Source organism: Vipera berus (genome assembly GCF_964194415.1).
Source record: "Vipera berus genome assembly, chromosome: 7".
Lineage (NCBI taxonomy): Eukaryota > Metazoa > Chordata > Lepidosauria > Squamata > Viperidae > Vipera > Vipera berus.
This window is the reverse complement of record NC_138209.1, coordinates 13,304,028-13,330,676: the sequence shown is the minus strand read 5'-3', so window position 1 is coordinate 13,330,676 and position 26,649 is coordinate 13,304,028. Positions and strand designations below refer to the sequence as shown.

Below are 26,649 nucleotides of genomic sequence, written 5' to 3'. Positions count from 1 at the left end.
TCCCTTTGGGGAAATATAATATTCTGCATCTTTTTAATATGAAGAATAAAGAATATTTTAATTTGGGGAGGGGGCTTCCTGCAAGAGTAATAGGTAATAATAATTGAACAGTAATAGCATATCGTACATGGAATAGTAATATAATTTAGTGCAAACATTGTCATAGTAATTAAAAAATAGTATATTATAATAATTGTCATAGTAGTAGTATAAAGCAGGGGTCCCCAACCCCCGGTGCGTGGACCAGTACCGGTCCACGGCATGCCACCAACTGGTCCAGACAAACAAGCAAAGCCCCATCCACGGGATGCAGGCAGCACACAAAACCATGCACCCTTTGGTCGACAGAAAAACCTCTCTCCACGTAACTGGTCCCTGGTGCCCAAAAGATTGGGGACCTCTGGTCTAGAGACAGCAATAGTAGAATATAGGAAGCAGTCATATCATTTTATATGTTTATTTTAACAAAACATTTCCCCAACTCCATGGCATCTCTAAGTGACTTGCAAAATTACTGCCTTCCAACAACCTTGCCATTGTTAGGTCAGATGCACCTAGGACGCTGAGCGACAGAGAACCATCTTTCTATATTTACTTTCTCTGAAGAGGTGAGAGGCTGCGGAAGGACTCTGAAATACCCACAATGGAGGACTGGTTGATGAAGAGGACAAGAATTTGCAGAGACGACCAAATTCGTGTTTGATTAGGGAATAGGCAATAGCTACATACATTAGTGACTGGACCTCCTTTGTGGACTTTTTGCCGAAAACAGGAAAAAAATGAACTTTTGATTTATGGATTTGATGATTAGAAAGGGTAGAATAAGGAAAGAAGAGTGCCATGATGTAAGCGTAAAGAGAATAAATTGCAAATAAATTTATAACTGCTGTACAGAAGACTGAAAGCAGCTTCTTTAGGTCTTTATTCTTTCCTTTTTACTTATCACTTTTACTTTTCTTATTACTTTTCTTTTCGTTTAAATTATTTATTTTGCAAAAAGATCCTCTCTCTCTCTCTCTCTCTCTCTCTCTGTGTGTGTGTGTGTGTGTGTGTGTGTGTTTGTATAGAGCAGGGGTCTTCAAACTTGGCCCTTTTATGACTTGTGGACTTCAACTCCCAGAATTCCTCAGTCAGGCATGCTGGCTGAGGAATTCTGGGAATTGAAGTCCACAAGTCATAAAAGGGCCAAGTTTGAAGACCCCTGGTATAGAGTCCAGATGGCAGCTGTCACCATGTGATGAAAACCCGCCCCTTTTTAATGGGAGCCACATACACAAGAGGCAGGGATTTGATTGCAGTTTTGGACACCATTTTGACCCTTTCGGATTTCCCCAGCTTTTTCGGTAAACTTCAGATGATGTCGTTGATGATACTCGCTATTGTGCATTATTAGCATTCAAACTGTCCTACAAGCGAAGGCCTTTCAAGGGTTGGAGGCTCCTGGGTCCTTTTGAGGAGCTGACAAGGTTGGAGAACGAGGCACTAATTCGCTGCACCTCTGGACATAACTACGATTCCCATCAACGCCTTATCCGGAGCCTTTTAAAACAATCCTTTGACCGCAACGCATGCGCAGATCTTCTCGTCTGGCGGCGATACACCTCGTTTCTCTCTCTTCCAGAACGGTAAGGAGCGGCTAACGCAGGGGTAGGCAACCTCGGCTCTTTTATGACTCATGGACTTCAACTCCCAGAATTCCTGAGCCAGCCATGCTGGCTCAGGAATTCTGGGAGTTGAAGTCCATGAGTCATAAAAGAGCCGAGGTTGCCTACCCCTGGGCTAACGGCACCACAATAACCGCATGCGCAAACCAGTGATTTCAGGGGTGGGAGCCCTGAGCGCAGACGCGCTGCCCTTCTTCCATCTTCCCTCCAAGTTTTCTTTTTCTTTTTTTTTTCCTTTTTCTGCCCCGCCCACTCATCCCGCGCCAAACCACGGCGCCTGCGCGTCCTCCTTGTGTGTTTGACGGATGGGGAGCGTTTGGCGGTGGCGCGCGTGGACGGTAACGGTCCTCGGTGCGGCTGCCTTGTAACTTAAGATGGAGGGAGGCGGGGAGGCTTAGTAGGAGGGGGCGACGGGGCTCTCTGCATCTCGACAGGGGAGAGGGCTGGACGTTTTTGTTTTTTTTACTTTCCCGAATAAGCCAAGGCTTCTGCAATCCTACGTATTTCGGGCTTTTCCCTTCGCCGAGAGGAAGAGACTCTGTACATGCTCAGAGGCACTTTTTTCCTCCCTTCAAAAAGCACGCCTTAAGACCGCCTGCTGACGTTGCAAGCGGGTGGAGGGGGTCCGTCCTCTGGCAGAGAAGCAGTTGGATTAAAAAAAAAAAGAAATATTAATGGAGGAGTGGGGGTGGGAATTGTGTCGAGGAAAAGCAGCTGGGAATGTAAACTGGGTGACGATATTGGTGTTAGGCTCCAGCTCATTCTTGATCCTCGGCCATGGTGGCTTGGTTTGGAATAATGGCTGGGGACCCAAGGTTGAGAAAGGCTGAAGGAGTGGTTTTAAAACTGGGAGGGTTACTTTTTGCATTTTGTTTATTGGAGGTGTGTGTATGTATGTATATGTATGTGTATATATATATATATATATATATATATATATATATATATATATATATATATATATATATATATATATATATATATATATATATATAGAGAGAGAGAGAGAGAGAGAGAGAGAGAGAGAGAGAGAGAGAGAGAGAGAGAGAGAGAGAGAAGAACCCAGTTCTTTTTGTAGGTGTATACAGGAAAAAAATAAATTTTCCCCAGATGACATAATGCAGGATATGAGAAAAAGGTAGAAGAAGAAACCAACTGAGTGTGTTTCAGATGCTGTGTGTGTGTGTGAAGTATATATGACTTTTTAGAGAATGACAAAGTAATGGAAGAAGATTATAATTTCAAGAAGGGAAGATCGATGATTACAAAAAAGGTTGATGAATGCTAAGCATGATGACCTTCAAATAAACAATAAAAGGGAGGAGATAATTTTCATGTATTACACACACACTGCTGACTGAAGTTTCATGATACTAGCCAAACAGAATTGCTCCACTGTTAATTGCTTCCTGCTTACGGTTGCAGTGAAGTCTGTAAAACATTTATAGTTACTTGAACTAGGAACTCAATGCAGTAGAAGGAAGTTACATGCTCATTACAATATGTCTTGGCTGTCTGGTTGAGAAAGGTATGTGTTGGTATTTGAGCTATTATCTTATTTAGGATTCTTGGTTTTGTGTTAGCCGTAACTCCTGTGGACAAGAATTTCCCTAAATATCAAATGTTGCAACTGCTCCCAACAGAAATGGTTCGTTCTTGAGATCTTGCAGTGGTAAAATACGTTTATTTCCATCAAAGCAGCATAGTTTCCCAGTATATCTTATACTTTAAAAAGTACATTTTATTGTGAAAGATCACTTATTTTGTGTTGTAAAGTCAGTGTTGCACAGTATATAATACTTGAATGTTGAATCAGCTGTACTGATTTCTGGTTTTTTTAAAAAAAAACTGGCGTGGTTTGTGAGCAGATTATGCATCAGTTACAAGCATGTAAACTTGCCTTTGTTCTTGTGATTGGCCTCCCAGGCATACTTTCAGTCATATCTCTAGTATGATCACAGAAAGAGATACTTGATTCACCTATATTGCAAAATTAATTCCCTAGAGAAATTTCATCCTCTCTCTCTCAACCTCTGTCTGAAGCCAAAATACTATTTTTATCTTCTACAAAATGCTCAGGTACATATTATTTTCTCTAGTGTTATTTTTCCAGTTAACATTGTTTTAAATTGGTAGAGCTATACCATTTATGTTACAGAGAGTACATTGATTATTACCTAATTCTGTTGGCATATGTGCCATCAATCAAATTCAAAATATTAAGAAAGTACTGTTCCATTCATATGCATACATACACACATTCTCCCCCCCCCCCATTCTTTCTACTTTGGTGTAGTATTGCCTTGGAATAGTGACCTGGTCTGCTGAGCTGTGGAACACAGAATAGTGAAGCTATTGTTCTGTCATTTACATTCCTCTCCATGATGCATATGTCAAAGGTTAGCCTTAGTTCAGGAAATGTAGAAGCTGGGAGAAAAGCAAGTGGAATTTAGAATCAATTTGCATGTGAAAAAATGTGCATGCCAACTCCAGGTCTGATCCTAAAGATAAAATCCTGAAACAAGTATGTGCTCAGGCATTTAATTCTGTAGTTCTAACTTTGCCTCATTTAACTGTTGTTTACCTAGATTTATTGAGCCCAGAATTTCTGTTGCTAAGCAAGAGAGTTGTTAAGTAGGTTGCACCCCATTTTATGACACTGTGTCACAGTGGTTAAGTGAATGACTGCAGTCGTTGAGTAAATCATGCGGTTGTTAAGTGAATCTGGCTTCTCCCATTGACTGCTTGTCGGATGTTGGCTGGGAAGATTACAGGATACTGGAACTGTGATAAAATACATGCCAGTTGATCATGGGCTTATGGGGATGCTGCAACAGTTGTAAGTGTGAAATGGTCATTGCTGTTGCAACTTCAGAAGGTCACTAAACAAATGGTTGTAAGTCGAGGATTATCTGTAGTTGTACAGATAGTTTTGGGGTTACATCCATTTGTTGAGCAACTGTTCAGAATTACAGTATTGCTGACAAAAGGGACCTATGATTGGGCCTTAGACTTAACAACAATCACTGCATCCCCATGGTCATGTGATCAACATTTGGGCACGTGACTGGCCTGTGTTTATGACCATTGCAGCATCCGGCCACAATTTTTCAGCCATGTGAGAACTCACTCCAACTCCCCCTCCTATTTTCTCCCTCCCCAACTCTTCCCTTTTGGCTGAGATGAAGAGACCACTGCATTCTGCCTCTGCTACCTCAACACCCTGGAAATCCTTTTAGTAGAAGGTATGGAGCCCACTATTAGGGACGCGGTGGCTCAGTGGGTTAGGACGCTGAGCTTGTCGATCAGAAGGTTGGCAGTTTGGCGGGTTGAATCCTGAGTGCCGCGTAGCAGAGTGAGCGCCTGTTACTCGTCCCAGCTTCTGCCAACCTAGCAGTTCAAAAGCACGTAAAAATGCAAGTAGAAAAATAGGGACCACTACGGTGGGAAGGTAACAGCGTTCCGTGCGCCTTTGGCATCTAGTCATGCCGGCCACATGACCACGGAGACGTCCTCAGACAAGCGGTGGCTCTTTGGCTTTGAAACGGAGATGAGCACCGGCCCCTAGAGTCGGAAACGACTAGCATGCATGTGCGGGGGAAACTTTACCTTTACCTTTTATGGAGCCCACTGGCCTTTCTTTGGAGAAACCAGCAGCCAGAAAAAGAGCCATCGATTCGCCACTGTCTCGCCCATTCTCCCAGCCAGCCAGGGCAGGACGGGCCCATCATTGGGCTGAATCTGAAAATAGTGCCGGCTCTGGAACTCAGCCACCTTCCTTTTCGCTAAGCTTTTTGCAGCTCCCGTAGGTGAGAAAGCCTGAAGGGAAGTCTGTCCTTGCAAATTTAGGAGTAGGTGAGAGGAACGACTCCCTGCCTTGCAAGTGCTGCAGACTACAGTAGGAAAAAGGGAGGTTGTAAGCGGGGAAGGAGGCAGCAAGTAAAAGGGGGCACACATCTGCTTAAAACCAGTCTGGGTATAGCCGCCAGCAACCTCTTTGCCTCCAGGATCAGTGCCCACACAAGGCAATCCCAGAGGAACTGGGTGCAGCATGGATTTTGAAAGCCAAACGTCAGTATGGCCAGCGGTAGCCCTGCCCCCACTGCATGCAGGTCCTGTGTAGGTTGTGCTGGGCACAGCTTTGGATTGGGGACCTTTCCAGGTTCTTTGTCGCCACCATTACCACACACACCCACACCCAGAAGGACAGCTCAGTTGGGGCATCCATCTATCACATCACCATCTCTTCCTTTTTGGCTGCCCCACACAGGATGGTAAAAATAAAAATGCCCCTCATCGTTGCCTCCCTAGCACCCACCCCCTTCATCGCGCCCGCCCATGACCCCGACTGGCTCACCTGTGGCTCCCAGCAGCTGATCGCCACCAATTCCTTTGTACTGGGAGAATCCAGTACTAATCAGAGGCCTCCACTTATCCCACAATAATACTGAAAGTTTGGGGATAGGACTTTCCTAGTGCGACCTTTTTTGTTTCCCCTATTCTAATTTCAATTGTTGACTATGCCAAAGAGGTCTTTGGAAGAAGCTATTCTCTCTTGCTTTATTAAAATATTGGAAACTGAAGACAAATCATTTCAAGTCACGCTTAAAAGGTGGCACTGTTATTATTTTAAAACATAAATGTTTTAAGAATTAAAATAGCAACATATCCTCTTTAAAATGCACTGTAAAAGAGAACTAAATTGTGCAGTTATCACCTGTTCAGTTACCACTTCATGCAATACCAGCAGTTTATGAGTTTGATCATAGAATAAATTCTAAAGTATTGTAGATAGTCATTCCAGACATTAATGTTTGTATTCAGTACTTTTAAAGCAAGAGGTGTGTGTGGGAGATACCTTTATCTTTATTGGTAAGATTAGAGGCTTGCAAAAAAGAAAGGGGCAAAAAATATAAACATCTCTGCTGATTATCTGCATGAGTATCTTTGAAGCCTTTGTTTAGAAATAATTTTTCCCAGTGAATTTTAACTCATTCTGTAAATTATAAATCAATTATCTTCCTTTTCCCTTAGACTATTTCCACCTGTTTGTTTTTTTTTCCTTGCTGCAAGAATGGACAAGATATGTGTGTCTTTCGTTATTTGTGAGAATAATTGGTAATATAAGTGATATGCAATTATTTTTACCAACGAGATATCTTAATTTAGAATAAATAAATTTTAATCAGTAATTGATGGATACAGTTTTGGACAAGGATATTTGTATACCTATGTGCATATACAGATGCATGCACACATTTCTTGGGAAGAAAATCTGCAAATTTTGTTTCAGCTGACAGCTCTATTTAACAAGCTCCATAGGATTTTTATTTCTCTAATTTTGTTTTTTGCCTTTCTTTGGAGGTTGTCGTTTTAAATATAGATCGTTTTCCTCTGAAGTAATATTGAGAGATGAAGCTTGTGACTGTGGAGAATCATTTCCAAATTTAGCAATGAAGAAAAGGAGAAGAGACCATTTATTGTATTCTGTTGTGACAAGAATGGAACAGTTTACATTGTTAGAAGTAGATTTGACATTTTCTGATGTATTGTGGAGCAGCTTCAGACATTTGAATTCTTTAGGCTCTTCGATACGTTCCGTGCCATTTCTATTATTTGAGTTATTTCGGCGGGTGAACACTTCATGTTTTTTTTTTAACTTTGCAACAACTGATAACTGCTTTGCTTAAATCACTGGGGTTCTCATGCAGAAGTGTTACAAGGAGCTATAACATTTGATTTGACATATGAATTAGGTGCTTATCATTGCTTAGAGTGTCTTAAGATACCATTAAGATGCTCCATTTTCATAAGACTGAGGGCCTTACTAATTTTTGTATGGTTTCCCCGAGGGCTTCATTGCAAAAAGTTCATGTCACATTTTTTTAATGCCTAGGGAAAATTAAATGTTAATTTTAATTGTACTGATTCTTTGTTAAATTGTAAACAGATAGTTTTAAATATTCCCCATCATTTTAAAATAAATATATGAGCAAAAGAAGCTGCCCACTCTTTCACGATTGATTGATTTTGTGCCATCAAGTTGTTGTTAGTTAGCAACCACATAGATCAGGGGTGTCAAACTCAATTTCATTGAGGGCCGCATCAGCATTGCAGTTGCCCTCAGGGGGCCGGGTGGGTGTGACCAACTGGGTGGGCCTGGCTAGAGTGCGTATGGCCTACTAGGTGGGCGTGGCCAGCTCTACATCGTTCGCATCAAGGGTGCCTATGGGGGCCTGGGCAGGAGTGGGACAGATCTGAGGGTCTCTGGCAGAAGGAGGGTCTCTGGGCCAGGGCCAAGGCAGTGGGGAGCTGTTCCCTCACTGTTTCCAGGATGGCTTCGCGGGCCGCATGAAACCACTTCGTGGGCCGGATCCGGCCCCCGGGCCTTGTGTTTGACATATCTGACATAGATAGATGTTTTCTGTGATGATCTGTCCCTAACCTTTCTTTCATGTTTTCTAATGGTGAACTCATTGCCACTATAATTAAGTCGGTCCACTTTACTGCTGGTTGCCTTTTTTCTCTTCCTACTACTTTAGCCAGCATTAAAGCCTTCACCAGAGTTAAGTCTTCACATAATGTGTCCAAAGTAGGGTCATTTGAGCTTGGTCACTTGCACCTCTAGTGAGAACAGATACCTCATGTATTAGCAAGGGTTCAAGACAAAGTAAAGAGAGAGACGCTCGGTAGGAGAGTTGTTCATGGGCAAGAGAACCGTATTCTGAAATTGTGTCAGGTTACCTGTGACTCCTTCATGAGCAGGTTGTGCACTTAATTTGGGAGGTATTTTTTTTTCCTTATCTTGAGTAGCGCAAGGCCTACTGTGGGGACCCTACCCCTCGATTCTTGTTCATATTTTGGAATAATATTACTTGCTTGGAGTTGGTTGTAGGCTACAGTTCAGAAACCACTGTTTTAGAAGCATACACGATAGTTCCAATTACTGATGACTTCATCTAGTCATTGAGCTAAAATGGTCCCATATTAGAAACTAAATTATATTCGTGCTCAGATTTTATCTCTTTCCTTGAAGAAAACACCCACTTCGGTTTCATTAGCGTATGGGTACAGTAACAGATTTTTTTTTTTGCTTGAAGGTGTAGTCAGAATAAATAGTAAGAGTAAACTTACATATTTGTAGTAGAACATGTCTGATTTCTTCTCAATAATAATTATTTTAATTCATAGTTCTTCAGTTTTGCTGGATTTTGACTAAACTTTGTTCGTGTGTCAGTACAGAAAACTAGATGCATCCAGAAAAAGGAATGTCCTGCAGTGTTAATTCTTATTTTGGTAAAATGCCAATAAACAATGTCAGTGTGACAGGATCTACTTCTTGTTAAGCAGAAAGGTCCCTGGTTTTCAATGGTTTGTTTTCTCTTCGTGCTACTCTGGGTAGACTTGCAGGACCTCATGTGTCCTTTGTCAGTATATAAAGAAAATAATTATCATGAGCTTCCGCTAAATGTTGAAGACAGTGCATGATTTATCCTTCCTCACAGCTTCCTTGATTCGGTCTCTTTTCAAAATACACTAATTCCAGTTCCATTCAAAGACTATATTACAAACCCCTTTTTGGGTTTTCCATTTATTTGCATTGCAGCAGAATTTATCTGCAACAGCAGCATAGTAGCTTGTCAAGTGTTTGTGGAAATATATGTTTTAGGCATACAACTGAGAGAAATACCTACCTGTTTTGTTTTATGTTGTTTTTTTAAAATCAGGAGATATTGGCTATAGTCAAATGGATGTTAGCTGGGGTGCATAATACCGTAGGATGTGTGCTGTGTCGTTTCATGGAGACTAAAAGTACACTTGGAAAGAGATAAACAGCTAATGGCTTCTGAATCAATGGTGCCAGAACAAGGAAAACATATGGTGACGGGAAAAAGACATCAAAAGCATGAAAGGACACCTTTGAACAGCGATGGGGAAGAAGACACATTTATATTTGAAGCAAATGAAGCTTGGAAGGATTTTCACAGCTCTCTTCTCCATTTCTATGAAACTGGGGAGCTTTGTGATGTGACGCTAAAGGTAGCGATTCATATCTTCTATATAACTTTTGAATTTCTGTATGGAATTTCCCATGTATTTTGTGAAGTACTAGAAGATGTATTTGCTTTTCATCATTTATATTTTCTACTGACTGGGAATGAATTTCAAGCGGTTGCATCACTTTTTTAATATATAAAAGTTGCTAGAAAACTTGCAGATATAATAGAGCAATTGGTGCTTGTTGGAATCCTGCAATGGTGCTATGTTGAGGGATCTGAACACAAATGAAAAAAAAATATCACTGTCTAATTTAAAGATATACAACTATTAAAAATATAGTACATAGATGAGTCCATTTAACTGGCATGAAATGTACCATTGAATGAATTTGTAGGCTAAAAACGTAAAGTGCACTGAGAATTTTTGCACAAATAAGAAATTCCTCCATAAACATGCCCTCTTCCTTCGTGTTAAAGAGAGTGTGGGTCTTACTTGAAACTAGCTACAATGAGATACAATGTGTTGTAGAAATAGTTATGAAGAGTTTGTAGCTGAATAAACAATGTTTTGCGCTTAGCAGTTCAGCTAGTGCAGACATGTCAAACACAAGGCCCGGGGGCCAGATCCAGCCCGCGAAGTGGTTTCATGTGGCCCGCGAAGCCATCCTGGAAACAGTGAGGGAACGGCCCCCACTGCCTTGGCCCTGGCCCAGAGACCCTCAGATCTGTCCCACTCCTGCCCAGGCCCCCATAGGCACCCTTGATGCGAACGATGTAGAGCTGGCCACGCCCACCCAGTAAGCCATACACACTAACCACGCCCACCCAGTAGGCCACACCCACCCAGGCCATACCCACCCGGCCCCCTGAGAGCAACCGCAATGCTGATGTGGCCCTCAATGAAATTGAGTTTGACACCCCTGAGCTAGTGGTTAAGCAGAAAGTTGTTCACATTAAAGGTGTGCTGTTACATGTGTACAATTTATCATACAGCTTTAAAAAAAGTATAAAGGAGTTGAATAGACATAGTGATAGTTTTGGCACAGTTAGCTATCTGAGTTAGCTAATCAAGGAGAGAAGCAACCTAGAACTAAGGAGAAACTTCCTGACAGTTAGAATAATTCACCAGTGGAACAGCCTGCCTCCAGAAGCTGTGAATGCTCCAATACTGGAAGTCTTTAAGAAGCGACTGGACAGGGTTTCCTGCCTGAGCAGGGGGTTGGACTAGATGACCTCCAAGGTCCCTTCCAACATCATCATCATCATCATTATTATTATTATTATTATTATTATTATTATTATTATTATTATTATTATTAAATAATGAAAAGGGCAGCTGATTCAGCAACTGAATAAATTTGCTAATTGTTAATTGTAAAATAGAAATTAATACTTCAACCATCTTCAGGTAGGAAGAAAAAAGGGCAAACTGGAAAAATTTGCACCAGATAAGTAACACTTTCTAACAGTAGAAGCAAAATGAAAATATTTGCAAGAACTTTCAATTTGCTGAAATATTAATAAAGTGTGTTATCAGACATTCTATTTAATTTCTGGACTTTGTGAGTCCCTTTAAATAATGAGCCACAGTAGCTTTACTAAATGATGGCGGGCACCTGAATCCCAACCCCAATACTTATTTTGTCATCTTGCTTTGTTTTTGTAAATTCACTTGAAATTTGAGTGTGAGCAGCTATCCTGGTGTTACTGGAATGTTCTGGGTTTGAAAACATGTTTTCAACCTAGGATCAGTTCTTGTGTGGTCAAAACAATATCAGTACAATGTATGTTTAAAAACCCTCTTCAGTGTTCATGACCAATAATTTATTTAGCTGTGGTTCTCTCTTTGCTGTAGGCCAGGGGTAGGCAACCTTGGCTCTTTTATGACTCGTGGACTTCAACTCCCAGAATTCCTGAGTCCACGAGTCATAAAAGAGCCAAGGTTGCCTATCCCTGCTGTAGGCCAAATTGAGCTACTATTAATGTTCTTACGTGTTTTCCTTACAGGTGGGTTCAAAGTTGATTACTTGTCACAAGCTTGTCCTGGCTTGCGTTATACCTTACTTCAGAGCCATGTTTCTTTCTGAAATGGCAGAAGCTAAACAATCATTGATTGAAATCAAAGATTTTGACGGTGATGCCATTGAAGACTTGATCAAGTTTGTGTATTCATCCCGACTAATGCTGACAGTTGACAATGTCCAGCCTCTCTTATATGCTGCCTGCATTCTCCAAGTGGAGGTAGTGGCCAAAGCTTGCTGTGAGTACATGAAGCTGCATTTTCATCCTTCAAATTGCCTGGCAGTGAGGGCCTTTGCAGAGAGTCACAACCGTGTCGACTTGATGGACATGGCTGACCACTATGCCTGTGAACATTTTGTTGAAGTGGTGGAATGTGAAGACTTTGTGAGTGTATCACCTCAGCACCTTCATAAACTGTTGTCTTCAAGTGACCTGAGCATTGAGAATGAAAAGCAAGTTTATTGTGCTGCAATTAAATGGCTTTTGGCCAATCCCCAGCACCATGCTTTATGGTTAGATGAAATAGTTGCTCAGGTAAGAACCAGATGAGAGTAGGAGAAAAGTGTTAATACAATTTACCTACATTGTTTCTCTGATTGTATTTTTTTTCATTTATGGTGGTACTTTCAAACAGTCATATTTTTCTTTATGCAGTGTTAGCTATATACGGTATGTATAAACGGCACAGGTGGTTCTCTAACTTCAGCCAAACAGGTACCCTTTGGTTTTGTTAGGTTCAACTTCTTGTCTCCATTTAGACTTGGAGACAGTATGGAAATAGATTCCATTAACCTAGCTTACACTATATGTCCTGATGCTCTTTGTCCAGTTACTGATTAGATCAGCCTAGGTCTCCAGGTTGAAAATTAGCAGCCACTGTTGTTACACCTTTTGTTCAATATTGACAGTCCCGCACTATATAATTATGTAAATGAGAACTTGCAGCATAAGGTAAGGACGCTGGCAGGAAGGATGACCAAAGAATGCCTAATAGGTGAATTGGAAGTAAATTCATTGTCATTTGTCCTCAAGGATATTCCCTCTCCATTTAGTGCTTGCTGCTGAGATGAGACAATTTCTGTAGTTTACCTTGAATAAATGACAGTACCTGGTAAGCTCATTAATGGAGATAATCTTTGCCACATGATATTTAACATACCGTAGTAGGATTTCTATCGGCAGGCTTTTGACTATTTAGCTGAGAAGATCTTCAGCTCTTTCAGGATGTCTTCAATGAACAGGCCATTAAGAATTGGTTTGGGTAGCATCTCTAGTGGTACAGAGTGCTTGGTGTTATTCTTTCCAATCTGGACTTGCATTGCAATTTTGTCCTAATGAAACATGCATATTGCACCTTTGCACTGGTTGAATAAAATTAAAACTAGTTTAACCAACCAGGCTTGTTGATAAGCAAATGTTATTTATTCTTGAAATTCGTTGCTGACACTATGTCGGTTATCTGGTAAGAGTAGGCTAAAATTCTCACAGCCTTCAATAATGCAGCAGCAAGAAAGAAAATGCTCTGTAGCATGGCATTCTCTCATTTGTCAAAGTGATATGGGAAGATGTTAATTTAGGTCTTGATGCTGTTCAATTCATCGTTTATGTTTGTTCCCCTAGGTACGCCTTCCTCTATTACCTGTTTCTTTCCTTATGGGAGTTGTCGCAAAAGAAAAAATAGTCAAGCAGAACTTAAAATGCAGAGATTTGTTAGATGAAGCAAGAAACTACCATCTTCATTTAAGCAGTCATACGGTACCAGATTTTGAATATTCTATTCGGACAACGCCAAGGAAACACACAGCAGGTATCTTATTTTTTCCTGATACACCAATGGTATAAATTCTGTAAAATCATGTTAATGAGTTCACTGTGCTTTATTTGATACCCACTGAATTGTATTAATTAGTTTAAATCTTATCAAATAAGGTGTTCTCCATTTCATTTTTCTTATTAGGTGTCCTTTTCTGTGTTGGGGGACGTGGTGGATCAGGTGACCCATTTCGCAGTATTGAATGCTACTCAATAAATAAAAATAGCTGGTTTTTTGGTCCTGAAATGAACAGTAGAAGGAGGCATGTAGGAGTAATCTCTGTGGGAGGTTCGTAAAAAGAAAATTCTATTGTCAAATAATTCTGTATTTCATTGTAGCTTTATGATTAAGATTTTAAGATTTAGATTTATTGAGATTTTTATACCGCCCTTCTCCCAAAGGGACTCAGGGCGGTTCACAGGGCATAAATATAAACAACAGTACAAACATTAAAAGATAATTAAATTAATGCCCAAGTTAAAACCAGAATAATAAAACAAACCTATAAAAAACCCAAGTACCCCCATCAGGCCAGACCCGCTAGTTCGAATAAATGGGTCTTCAACCCGCGACGGAAGGATCGGAGGTCTGATGCCATCCGGAGCTCAACCGGCAGTTGGTTCCATAACGCCGGAGCACCCACAGAGAAGGCCCTCCCCCTGGGGGCCACCAGTCGACATTCCCTGACAGGAGGCACCCTGAGGAGGCCCTCTCTGTGGGCGCGCACAGGGCGGAGGGGAGTCGACGCCGGCAGCAGGTGGTCCTCGAGGTATCGCGGACCCATGCCATGTAGGGACTTAAAGATCATAACCAAAACCTTGAACCTTACCCGGAAGACAACTGGTAACCAATGCAGCTCACGGAGCAAAGGTGTAACATGGGAGTACCGGGAAACTCCCAAGACAACTCTCGCGGCCGCATTCTGTACCAGTTGGAGCCTCCGAGTAGTCTTCAAGGGAAGTCCCATGTAGAGAGCGTTACAGTAGTCTAGGCGAGAGGTCACGAGCGCATGAGTGACCGTACACAAGGCCTCCCGGTCCAGATAGGGCCGCAACTGGCGCACCAGGCGAACCTGGGCAAAAGCCCCCCTAGTCATTCTGTCAACCCTGTAATCACTATATTTTCCGAGGAGGAAGAAAACTCTGAATTTAAGATGATTATCACAAAAGCAAAGCAAAAAAGGTAGTTAGGGGAGGAGAATGTTCTGTATAGAGTGATGTGATGTCCTTCCAACCAATCCTTTGTCAGATGTTAGTTTGTTCCAAGAATCGTAATGATATCCTATAGATTAAATGCTTTAATAGAAAAGTAAAATTTGCTGACTTTTACATTTGTAGCCATTTAATTCAGCAAGTCATACAGGAAGAAAGAGTTTCTTCTGGGGAAAAAAGAAACATTTCAGTTAATTTGGCAAAACATTTCTTAACTACAGCTGGCTATGTTGGGGCAAATTGTACCAATTTCAACTGCTGTAATATTAACGATAAATAGCAATAAAATAAGATGATTGGCTACTCTTCTTCTTAAGAAATATATTGTCTGATCATTTCAGGTAAAGTTTATGCTGTGGGTGGGCATGATGGAAACGAACACCTAGGCAGCATGGAAGTATTTGATCCTCTCACAAATAAATGGATGATGAAAGCATCAATGAATACCAAAAGGTAGGTAAATTTGGAGGTGTGCCATCCTTATCAGAAATGGGTAGATTCCAGACTTGCGGTCCTGCGCAGTAGCGCAGCACTCGAGTTCAGGGCTCCGTGCCCTTCGGCCGAATTTCTTCCTGTTAGGGGACCCTAAATGGGCCAGAAGCTGCCCCAAAGAGAAGGAAGGAAGTCGTGGGTACCACCCGATAGGTTCAGGAGAAGCCTTCCAGAGACCAACAGGAAAAAGGCTAGCCTAACTTCAGAGTCTAGCCCAAGCTACAAGCAACCGAAGTCAAAAGCATTATTTTAAGCTCATTGTATACAACGCGTTTGAATCTGGGTAAGAACATCGATTTTCTCTATCATGCATATCAACTTTCCTGAAGAAGAAAAAATCCCTAGAAGCAAAAAACCTCAGAAAATGAAGGAGGGGGATCTTTGCCCCATCCTTTTATTAACGGAAACGGTGAATTAAACCTTTTATGGAGGACCAAAACATTGAAATAAAATGACTGTAAAACCTAAATTTGGATAAGTTTGAAATTGCTGAATGGTTAAGATTCTCATTTTAAAGGCAATTTGTTCATTTTAAAAATAAACCGATGCTGACATCTTTTGGTGGATGAAGACTATGACAGCTATGGCTTTCAATTTCATTGAGGGCCGCATCAGCATTGTGGTTGCCCTCAAGGGGCCGGGTGGGTATGGCCAGGGTAGGCGTGGCCTACTGGGTGGGCGTAGCTAGAGTGCATATGGCCTACTGGGTGGGCATGGCCAGCTCTACATCGTTCGCATCAAGGGTGCCTATAGGGGCCTGGGCAGGAGTGGGACAGATCTGAGGGTCTCTGGCAGAAAGAGGGTCTCTGGGCCAGGGCCAAGGCAGTGGGGGCCGTTCCCTCACTGTTTCCAGGATGGCTTCGTGGGCCACATTAAACCACTTCGCGGGCCGGATCCGGCCCCTGGGCCTTGTGTTTGACATGTCCGTTCTAGAAGGTGATTCAGAGCACATAGGAATACAAATGTAATACTCGTCTGAAACACCTAAAAGCGGCTCCTAGTAATCCCAGGGAAAAGGCGTGGGTGTCTTCCCATCCTTGCATTTTCCAGAGTACTTTTGGACAACCAGATCTGAGGCCCTGCGTAGCCCTAAAAGTTACCCCTCTTGGGGTATATTCCAACCTTGGGAATAAGATGAACCTGCTGCAACTTTCTATCCTACAGTGATTAAAAACATGAAGTGAGAGTGCAGACCCTGTGAATTATTGTATTAACCCAATTCAGAATTTTGCACACAAACCTGGTTAAAATTTCTGGATTTGAAAGAACATCAAAATAGGACTAAGCATGTACTACAAGCCAGAACTGGAAATAAAATATAAAAAAAGGCTTCAGGCTCATAAGAAGTATTTTAATCAGTTTTGGAGTAAGCATGCATATGTATACATGCATATGTCAGGGAATACAACTAGTGCCCTGGATTCAATCTCTATAACGGGTGTCAAACTCAATTTCATTGAGGGCCGCATCAGCATTGCGGTTGCCCTCAAGGGGCCAGGTGGGTGTGGCCTACTGGGTGGGCGTGGCTAGAGTGCATATGGCCTACTGGGTGTGGGCATGGCCAGCTCTACATCGTTCGCATCAAGGGTGCCTATGGGGGCCTGGGCAGGAGTGGGACAGATCTGAGGGTCTCTGGCAGAAGGAGGGTCTCTGGGCCAGGGCCAAGGCAGTGGGGACTGTTCCCTCACTGTTTCCAGGATGGCTTCGCGGGCCACATGAAACCACTTCGCGGGCCGGATCCGGCCCCCGGGCCTTGTGTTTGACATGTCTGATATAGGACTTGGCAAAATCTGGAAAAAACTAATTTCTACTTGTGACCTTCAAAGGTCTAACAATAGAGAACAGCTGTGGCAAAAAACAATCTGGGCTGCAGACAAAGAGAGACTTATAAACTTTAGGGAACAAAAAAAAACCCTTTTTTAACTTTTTGGATTACAAGTATCTTCTTAACTCTGACTCTAAAGCTATTTGCAGAGAAAAGAAAACTTGGATTCTTGGTCACCATGGAAAATCAGAGACTTATAGAAAGAACTTATCAAGAAAAAATAAATACCTTTCAAGAGGAGACATATGATATGTTGCAACTAATTCAAACAACAATTATTTCAAACTACAAAGAAATCCCAAATAACTTTGAAAATGTAAACCAATTCATCTCCAATTTAACTTTACAACAACAAAATCCCAGAAAATAACAATACAGAAGGAACAGATAAAACAGATAATTGAATACAAATTTGGGGATAGAGCCTTAAAGATGGAACCTAACAAAACAAAGAAGTATGATTTAACCCAAGTGAAAAAAAAATTACAAGAAATACTGGATTTGGAAAAGACAACTTATACTTTAACACAGAGGTATCAAACTGCTGGCCCGCAGGCCAGATGTGTCACTGCGAAACCACACCCACCCGATTGCCGACAATGGCAAAAAAGTTCTGATACGTTGCATGACATCATGTGACGTCGCGAGTTTGACATGTATGCTTTAACACCACAAAACAAATTTGAGGATAAGAAAAAAGATTGGACAAAATGGACTGCGGAGATGTCAGGAAAAACAGTAGAACTGAAGAGACAAAAATGATAAGAGAAACAGAAAAAGAAAGAAAAAGATTTCAACAAACACGAATGGGCAAATGCCTCTTACAAAGATATTGTACTTGATTTACCTTTTATATCTACAATAACAAGAATATGGAAAGATTATTTGATTCAGCAGAACATATTGATTAAGAAAGATACTGCGCAAAAGAAAAAGGCTAAAGTGAAAATTAAGAAAATAGATGGTGGGACCTATCAGAGAGAATATTTTAAAAAGAAACACCTGTTTGAATATGGTTAAAGAAATAGATTTTGGATGTGAATTTTATTTTAAGAGGGAAGAGCCCCTCAAGTAACAATAGTACTTTCTTTTTCTTCTTCTTTTTATGAGTAATATAAAAGAGTTGGAATGGCTTATATAAAGGAAATGTTTTAGATATTTAAAGGTGATTGACTTTAAGAAAATTACAATGGATTAAAAAATGTTTTGAATAAGAGTTAAAAGACTGGACAACTAGATTTATTAAATGGAATATTTAAAGATTAAATATATTTTAAATTATGGTAAAGAACAGAAAAAAATGGAAATAAATATGTATTAGCTTATAGGAAACATGGATTTTAAGTAGCATACTATCCTTTTATTTTTTCTTTATTCTTATTCTTCATTTTTCTTTTTTTTAGTCTTATTTATTCCTTAAGAAAGGTAAAAGTACTGGGATGGCTTACATGAGAAAAAATAGACTTAAATATTTAAATGTAATTAACTTTGAGAAAATCCTAACCAGTAAGAATGTTTTGAACATTGTGGGGAAAATAAATGTAAACAAGAATTGTAAACAGGATCCATGATGAGGCAACCAGAATGACTAGATAAAAAAGAAATATTATATTGATGTGATTATTATCTGTAGAAATATTAGAAAATTTTTTATACTCAATTGTTATTTACCAAAATAACAAGAATTGTATTAACTTAAGGTTGGTAAAAGAGAACATTATCGGAAAAAGAGGAAATCAAGTAAAGTTATTATGTGGATTATAGATTATAGAAACCCACTGTTAGTGAATGTTTCTTAAATGTAAACCCAGACAACACACTGTTTACCAAATATTAAGGTGACTATGTTAAAAAATCAATAAAACATATTTTAAAAAAAGAAAAGAAATCGGTAGATTCCTTTGAGACGTTGTTTATCACGTAGTTGTCATGGACCAAGTAAGTAAACACACCCAGAGCCTCCATACTCATTTTTTATTTCATTTATTTATTAATCACATTTGTACAGCCACCCATCCCACCGAAAGCAATTCTGGGCATCTTACTGCAAGTGGATAAAACAACAAATATAAAAACTGCAAAGATAAAGCTACAAAATATCTTCATCCAAAATAAATTTGCGATTTGGGGAAAGAATAATGGAAATTTGAAATGCAGATGAGGCGTTAAGATTAAAAGGTTAAAAATCAGAAAAAGTGCAAAGCAATCGTATAATTGTCTTAAATCTGACATTCGTAGCTAAGATGGGCTAGGAATATTTTTTAGTCAGTATAGGTTGTTAAAAAAAATCTAGCTTCTCAAAGTTGGCAATAGATTGGTCATAATAAGGGGAACTCTATAGTCAGAAGGGATATTGAAATTAAAATATATTTATTGAAAATAAATAGTCACTGCATTGGTTGCTGATAGACTCCAAGTTTAATTCAGGGTGTTGACCTATAAAGACCTATGTGGCTTGGCTCCTCCAGCTAGACCAGGGATCTTCAAACATGGCCCCTTTTATGACTTGTGGACTTCAACTCCCAGAATTCCTCAGCCAGGCTAGACTCTGCTTATGTATACTCACTGAGAGAAATCAAAAGGATACGGGCTTGTTGTCCTTTCACAGTATGGGAAATTTTGCCTCGACCCCAGAGGCATACCTAGCATTCTCCCTAATGGTTTTCCATAAGGCAGTTAAGATAGATCTTTTTGAATGGGTTTTTGGAAGCTCAGTGATGGGGGAAGTCAGCGATTGGTTCGCCAGCAGTCTAGCAGTTCTTTTTGATGACTTAACGTATTTTCTTTTTCTGTTTTGGTAAACTATTTGTAATAAATAAAACCTGGGATTTATTACATTACATCACATGTTGACCTTTGTCACCCAAGTGAATTAAAGATAAAACTGCACGTGCTTTAAAACACGCGTTGCCTTATTTTAAAATTCAGTTGGATAAGCGGCTGTGTGCTCTTTTTTTTTTTAGGAGAGGAATTGCTCTTGCCTCTCTGGGGGGTCCCATTTATGCCATTGGAGGCTTAGACGATAACACTTGCTTCAGCGAGGTGGAGAGATACGACATGGAATCCGACCAGTGGAGCGGAGTTGCATCTATGAACACCCCTCGGGGAGGAGTTGGCGCCGTAGCCATTCTGGTAAGCAAGTTGAAGTGAACAGCAAACATTGCCTGCTGCAGCAGAAACAACAGGATAGATAACATGGAGTCCTTCAACTGGAACTATATTCAGTTAAGGCCCTAGTTTCCAGTAGTAAATAAGCCGTGGAATGGAACAGGCCAGAGGAAATAGAGCAATACGATCGTTATAAACATCTGAGACGGCTGAACGTTTTTCAGAATTTTGCATTTTCAGTTTATTCAGTTGGATTACAGCGACTACTCTTTCATTTTTACAGTTCAAATTAATTTTGAGATAATTAAACTTAGGCTGACAAAGGGTAAATTAGAAAATGTGATTTAAGATAAAAGTATGTATTTAATGTGCTGCACGTATATATATGAATTTATAGAATCTTAACTTATTTCTCATTTTAGAATAATGTCTATGCTGTTGGTGGAAATGACGGTGTGGCTTCTCTCTCTAGTGTGGAGAAATATGATCCTTACCTTGATAAATGGATAGAAGTGAAGGAAATGGGTCAGCGGAGAGCTGGCAATGGGGTTAGTGAACTTCATGGCTGTTTATATGTGGTAGGTGAGTAATGTTCAGCCCTTTCTCCCTTTTGATCCCCTATATTCTCAAGAGCTTTGCTTGAACTTCAATCACAGAAGCAGATTGTGGTGAAGAGAAGACCAGTCTTCTGTGAGTAAACCATTGCAGCCAACATGTACAGGGCTACCACAAAGAAGAGGGAGTCAACCTAATTGCCAAAGCACCTGAAGGCAGATCAAGAAGCAGTAGCTGGAAACTAATCAAGGAGAAAAGCAATCTAGAAATAAGGAGAAAGTTCCTGACAATTAGAACAATTAACCAGTGGAACAACCTGCCTCCAGAAGTTGGTGTTCCATCACTGGAGGTTTTTAAGAAGAAATTGGAGAACCACTTGTCTGAAGTGGTGTAGGGTCTCCTGCTTGAGCAAGGGGTTGGACTAGAAGACCTCCAAGGTCCCTTCCAACTCTTTTATTCTAAGTATGAGTGTCTGTGAATTCTGACTGCTGAGCATAAAGGCTGCTCTTCTGATGAAGGAGCAGGTGCAGGGGCCGGACAAGTAGTTGGACCTGGCATGTTGAGTTACTCTGAGGACTTAGTTTGACTACAAGAGTCTGTTATGGTTTTCAAACCCAATTCCTGAATGCTCAAGGGAGTGAGGAGAAGGATCTCCAGCAGTTTACTTCTTTAGAGGGTTTAGTACAGGGGTCTCCAACCTTGGCAACTTTTAAGACTTATGGACTTCAATTCCCAGAATTCTGGGAGTTGAAGTACACAAATCTTAAAATTGCCAAGATTGAGGGCTCCTGGTTTAGTGTTTGCTGGTCAGAAGCTGGTTACTTGCTAGTCACCTGTCTGTCTTACAGGGATTTCTACCACATGCATGTAACATACCTGATAATGTTAGTTTGTAAATATTAGGCTAAAGTAATAGCTTTTTTTGGAGTGGAAATAGTCCATCTTTTACAATAAACCTATCATTGCTTGTGTTAAGTATTCTCTTAGCAAGTATGTTGTGTTTGAATGGTGTTTGAATAACAGAATATATGGTATGCATCCTACATTGTTGGTCTATAAAACTATTAACCACAAAGAATCATATCCCTGTCTATATATTTTTGTGCAGGTGGTTTTGACGACAATTCTCCACTTAGCTCGGTTGAGAGATTTGACCCCCGCACGAATAAGTGGGAATATGTAGCAGAACTAACAACTCCCAGGGGTGGAGTTGGCATAGCAACATTAATGGGCAAAATTTTTGCTGTTGGAGGACATAATGGGAATGCTTATCTGAATACCGTGGAAACCTTTGATCCAGTAGCAAATAGGTAATTTGAAGCCATCTTTGTACTCCAAGTGTTTGAAAGTAATGCTTAAGCACATACAAAACCGCATATATTGCAAACAATGCAGCTACTTTTAACAATTTGTAAGGAAGGCACTCTGTACTCTCACATCCAAGGTCTCATTGGATGATTTTTCACAGCCTTTTGGTTTATTCGTTGCTTAATTGGCTGATTAAAAGTAGGAAGACTTTGGTATAGTTTTAATATATAATTTTCATATTTTTACACTACTCATCAAGCAGTTTTTTTTTACTCATAAATCTGTACATTTCGTGGTTAGAATCAGTGTTCTTGAGTGTGGAGTAGCTTGAGGTATTGATTTTTAAGCAAACCCTTGCTCTTGTAGAGAGGCAACATTAAGGTGTGGATTGGCATGCCTTACTTTTCTTCAGCATTGTTTGTAGCTTAAAAGCTGCACAGTTTACTGTTAGTAAATTTGCTTTCAAGAGTTTATAAATTAGGGAGAAATTTATTTATTTTATTTTATTTTATTATATTTATATACCGCCCTTTCCCTGAGGACTCAGGGCGGTTTACAGGGAATTAAAAAACCAGCAATACAAAAGTTAAAACCAATTTAAAAAAAGATTAAACTAACCCTGTGCAATTAAAACCCCGATTAAAATAAGTTACTCCTCAGCCTGGGCCCGAGAGCTCAAAGAGCCAGGTCTTCAGGCCCCGGCGGAATGACCGGAGGTCGGGGGCAGTCCTCAGCTCCACTGGCAGCTGGTTCCAGAGGGCAGGCGCCCCCACTGAGAAGGCCCTATCCCTGGGTATCACCCGCCGGCAATCTCTTACCGGTGGGACCCTGAGCAGACCCTCCCTGTGGACAAAGGTACAAAGGTTTCAAATTTGGTGCTTTTGTCTTTGTTTGAATCTGTTTTCAGTGATTGATTTTTTTTAAACAATTTGGTTCATTGTGTCATGTCACAATGTGATTTTTGGTTCTTATTTTGGCTTAGTTTGCTGTGGTAATTCAGCCATTGTGATTCAAACCATAGTTTATGAGTGCGGTGTGGAGCCCGTCCAGTGACTGAAGTCATATGTTGTCATGAATCACGATTTATTTAACTGTAGTTTGTTGGATGCATCTCTGTTAAGTAGATTTCAATAAGCTAAGCCATAATTTATGGACCATGGTTTCACAATATTTCACATTTGGCTGAAGTGGCTTGCGAGTTTGTGTGATCCCAATCTCTGTTTAAAATGATCTTTACTGTTCTACCTTCAGCAAACTTCTTCATGTGTTTAATTTCAACTTAAGTATTTAAATAGACACAAAAATAAAAATATTTTGAAATTGAATTGGTACATGAGATTGAGATGTATCTAACCTCCAACCTAACTTTTTTCACATTAGGATTAGGAAAAAGCAAACCAACTTGACTTGCATTTCTTTCTTTCTTTTTTTTCAGGTGGGAGCTTGTGGGCTCCGTGTCTCACTGCAGAGCTGGGGCAGGAGTTGCTGTGTGCGCTTGCCTGAGCAGTCAAATCCGCGACGTCGGTCAAGGTTCTAGCAACGTGGTGGACTGCATGTGAATTTGGCTTGAAGTCTGCAATGATTGTGAAATGCTTTAAGCCACCTCACTATTGTACAAATGTTTAAAGCAATATATGTAAATATACTAGGATAGTTTTTGTATGAAAGTCTGAGTGCTGTGGAAGTTTTAACAATATTTACTTACAATAAGAAGTATTCAATTCAAAAATAGAACATGTATTCAATGGTAGTTTAAAATAATGTCCCTTTATCTTCATAGGAAACTTGATAAATGATTTCATTTCAGACATTGGCTTACAAAGTATTCCAGAATGTAACTATTACCTATGAATCTTATTCTGCGATGTTCTCAGATGCACCTTTTGAAATGCTTATGCAGGTAGTCCTCAAGTTACGACCACAATAGAGCCCCAAATTTCTGTTACCAAGTTTTGCTCCATTTTATGACCTACCTTACCACAATTAAATAAATCACTGCAGTTATTAAGTTAGTAACACAGGTGATCAAGTGAATCTGGCTTCTCCATTGATCTTGCTTGTCAGAAGGTGAACAAAAGGGGATCATGTGACCCCAGGACACTGTGCAACCATCATAAATCTGAACCAGTTGCCAAACATCTCAATTTTGATCATGTGATGATTGGGATGTTGCAATGGTTGTGTGGAAAAACAGTTGTAAGTCACTTTTTTCAGCACTGATGTAATTTTGAATGGTTGCTATATGAACTGTTGTAAGTTGAGGACTACCTGTACATTAGGACAGTGATGGCGAACCTTTTAGAGACCGAGTGCCCAAACTGCAACCCAACACCCACTTAGGTATTGTTGGGTGCCAGGTGAATGGGTGTGGCCCATTGGGTGGGCATGGCTGCAGTGGTAACGGCAGACTGGGTGGGACTAAAAAGTTCAATCAATAAATTCCAACTGTGTGAGATTTCTTTTTCCCGCAAGAAGCTGAAATTGATTGAACCTTTTTTTTTTTGCACATGGCGGAGGCCTAAAGTGAAATGGTTTTATAAAACCCAGCTAAAGGCCTAGGACTGGGGCAACGGCACACGTGCCCACAGAGAGGGCTCTGCGTGCCACCTGTGGCACGCGTGCCATAGGTTTGGCACCACGGCATTGGGACAATTCACTAAGACTGCACCAAGACCTCCATAAAGTACACATATTCTACTATTGTACTATGCAAGGCTTTTTGGGGGAAAAGAATGTATTCAATGAAAGAGTCAGTGGACAAAAGCACCAATGGCTATCTGGGTTTTTAGAAATTGATCAGGTATACTCTGTTCCCCCCTCCGGAGTACAAACAGACAAGCAGGCACGACTAGCAAGAGTTAATTCTACAGGCTGTAGTTAATTGCCTTCAGATAAGGCCTTGGCAGCAAAACAGGCTCGTTAGTCCGCTGGAATGAGATAATGTCCAAACAAACAGTTCAGAAGCAGATGTACAGAAGTGTTGCCAAGAATTCAGACCAGGGTTTCAAACAAGAAGCAGAGTTCCGAAGATGTGACCAGAAGTTGTTTAAACTATTGTTCGTCACAAAGTTCTGAGAGCAGCCACACCCCCTTTTGTACCTAGTGGTGTGTGGCTCAATGATTCAGCTACTCCCTGGCCTTCCTACTCATCCTATGTTGCTGCAAACGCTTGGCCCTGCGTCTTTCTCGAGGGTCTAGCCATAAGTCATCTTCACTAGACTGTATTTGCTGCAGCTGCTCGAGCTCCGTCCCAGCCTGGCTACTCCCAGGCTGCTCCTCTCAGCCTTCAGATGCAGACGGAGGCCTTGCCAGAGAGGAGGGTCCTGGAGAGGGAGGCCTTGCCAGTTCCTCCCCATCCTCGGAGTCCTCTTCCTCGGTTAGGACAGGCGCAGGGGTCAGGGCCGCAACGTATATTGTTGCCTATAACCAGTGCCACAACCTTCCTATTAAGACTGCTCAAGAGAAATGAGAAGTAGGGACTGTCACATTATAACAGACATGTCAAACACAAGGCCCGGGGGCCGGATGAGGCCTGCGAAGTGGTTTCATGCGGCCCGCGAAGCCATCCTGGAAACAGTGAGGGAACGGCCCCCACTGCCTTGGCCCTGGCCCAGACCCTCCTCCTGCCAGAGACCCTCAGATCTGTCCCACTCCAGCCCAGGCCCCCATAGGCAGCCTTGATGCAAACGATGCAGAGCTGGCCACGCCCACCCAGTAGGCCATACGCACTCTAGCCACGCCCACCCAGTAGGCCACGCCCACCCAGCCCCCTGAGGGCAACCGCAATGCTGATGCAGCCCTCCATGAAATTGAGTTTGACACCCCTGCATTATAAAATGGAAAAATACTGTATTGATGAAATCATAAATAAATAAATAAACCTTTATTGTCAAAGTACAACATGTGTACATTGAGATTAGCTGAGCCTCCCCCTGTGCTCTCTCCCCGCAACACACAGTGACAACAAACCCTCCATCCCACTACACTATGTGAACCAACTACACCACACACCGGCCTCCCAAGTCAATTCTGCACAAGATTATGTCCCATTTAAAAGCCTAACAGCCCACGGATAAAAGCTATTTTTCAGCCTGTTGGTACGGCTGGCTATATTCCTATATCTCCTACCGGATGGTAGGAGAGTAAAGAGATACCGTCCAGGGTGTGAGTCATCCCTGAGAATCTTCCTCACTCTTCCAAGGCAACGAGCCCTGGCGATGTCATCCAGTGGTGTCAGGGAACAGCCCACAATGTCTTGTGCTGTGCTCACTACCCTCTGCAATACTTTCCTATCCGCGGCTGTCAGACCAGCATACCAAACCACAATACCATACGAGAGGACGCTCTCTATGGTAGACCGGTAAAAGAGGGTCATTAGCTGTTGTTCTACCCTGTTCTTCCGCAAGATCCTAAGAAAGTGAAGCCTCTGTTGGGCCTTTCTAGCCACCTGGGTTGTGTTAACTTTCCAGGTCAGATCTTCACAGAGGTAGACTCCCAGAAATTTAAAGGAGGAAACTCTCTCTACACAGTCCTCCCCGATGTAAAGTGAGGCAGGTTCCTCCTTTTTTCTCCGGAAGTCTAACACCATCTCTTTCGTCTTGCCGATGTTTAGGTGCAAGTTGTTGTTACTACACCATATGGATAGTTTTTG

The 26,649-nt window shown here is 41.2% G+C and overlaps 2 protein-coding genes across 3 annotated transcripts in view; one reads left to right on the top strand and one right to left on the bottom strand.

The window, feature by feature from the left end:
- The first annotated feature begins 1,967 nt into the window (after positions 1–1,967).
- KLHL8 (kelch like family member 8) lies at positions 1,968–24,032 on the top strand. Of its 2 annotated transcripts, XM_081333159.1 has the most exons (10): positions 1,968–2,015; positions 9,392–9,704; positions 11,672–12,220; positions 13,307–13,493; positions 13,644–13,787; positions 15,052–15,163; positions 19,991–20,159; positions 20,558–20,717; positions 21,799–22,000; positions 23,434–24,032. In XM_081333159.1, exons 2-10 carry the CDS (start codon positions 9,504–9,506, stop codon positions 23,555–23,557), a joined length of 1,848 nt encoding a protein of 615 aa, XP_081189285.1. In that variant the 5' UTR covers positions 1,968–2,015; positions 9,392–9,503; the 3' UTR covers positions 23,558–24,032. The 2 variants fall into 2 exon arrangements, with proteins under 2 accessions (XP_081189285.1, XP_081189286.1); XM_081333160.1 differs by lacking the exon at positions 11,672–12,220.
- AFF1 (ALF transcription elongation factor 1) overlaps positions 9,867–26,649 on the bottom strand; it is a 183,770-nt gene continuing 166,987 nt past the window's right edge. Inside the window, exon 23 of the mRNA XM_081333155.1 lies at positions 9,867–9,939. The gene's annotated coding sequence lies outside the window, so the exon portion shown is untranslated. The remainder of the gene's footprint in view (positions 9,940–26,649) is intronic.

Coding starts and splice junctions, on each gene's coding strand:
- KLHL8 (XM_081333159.1), top strand. CDS start 9,504: ATGGCTTCTGAATCAATGGTGCCAGAACAAGGAAAACATATGGTGACG. Junction 13,788..15,051: donor AGGAGTAATCTCTGTGGGAG/GTTCGTAAAAAG, acceptor TGATCATTTCAG/GTAAAGTTTATGCTGTGGGT. Junction 22,001..23,433: donor TTTGATCCAGTAGCAAATAG/GTAATTTGAAGC, acceptor CTTTTTTTTCAG/GTGGGAGCTTGTGGGCTCCG.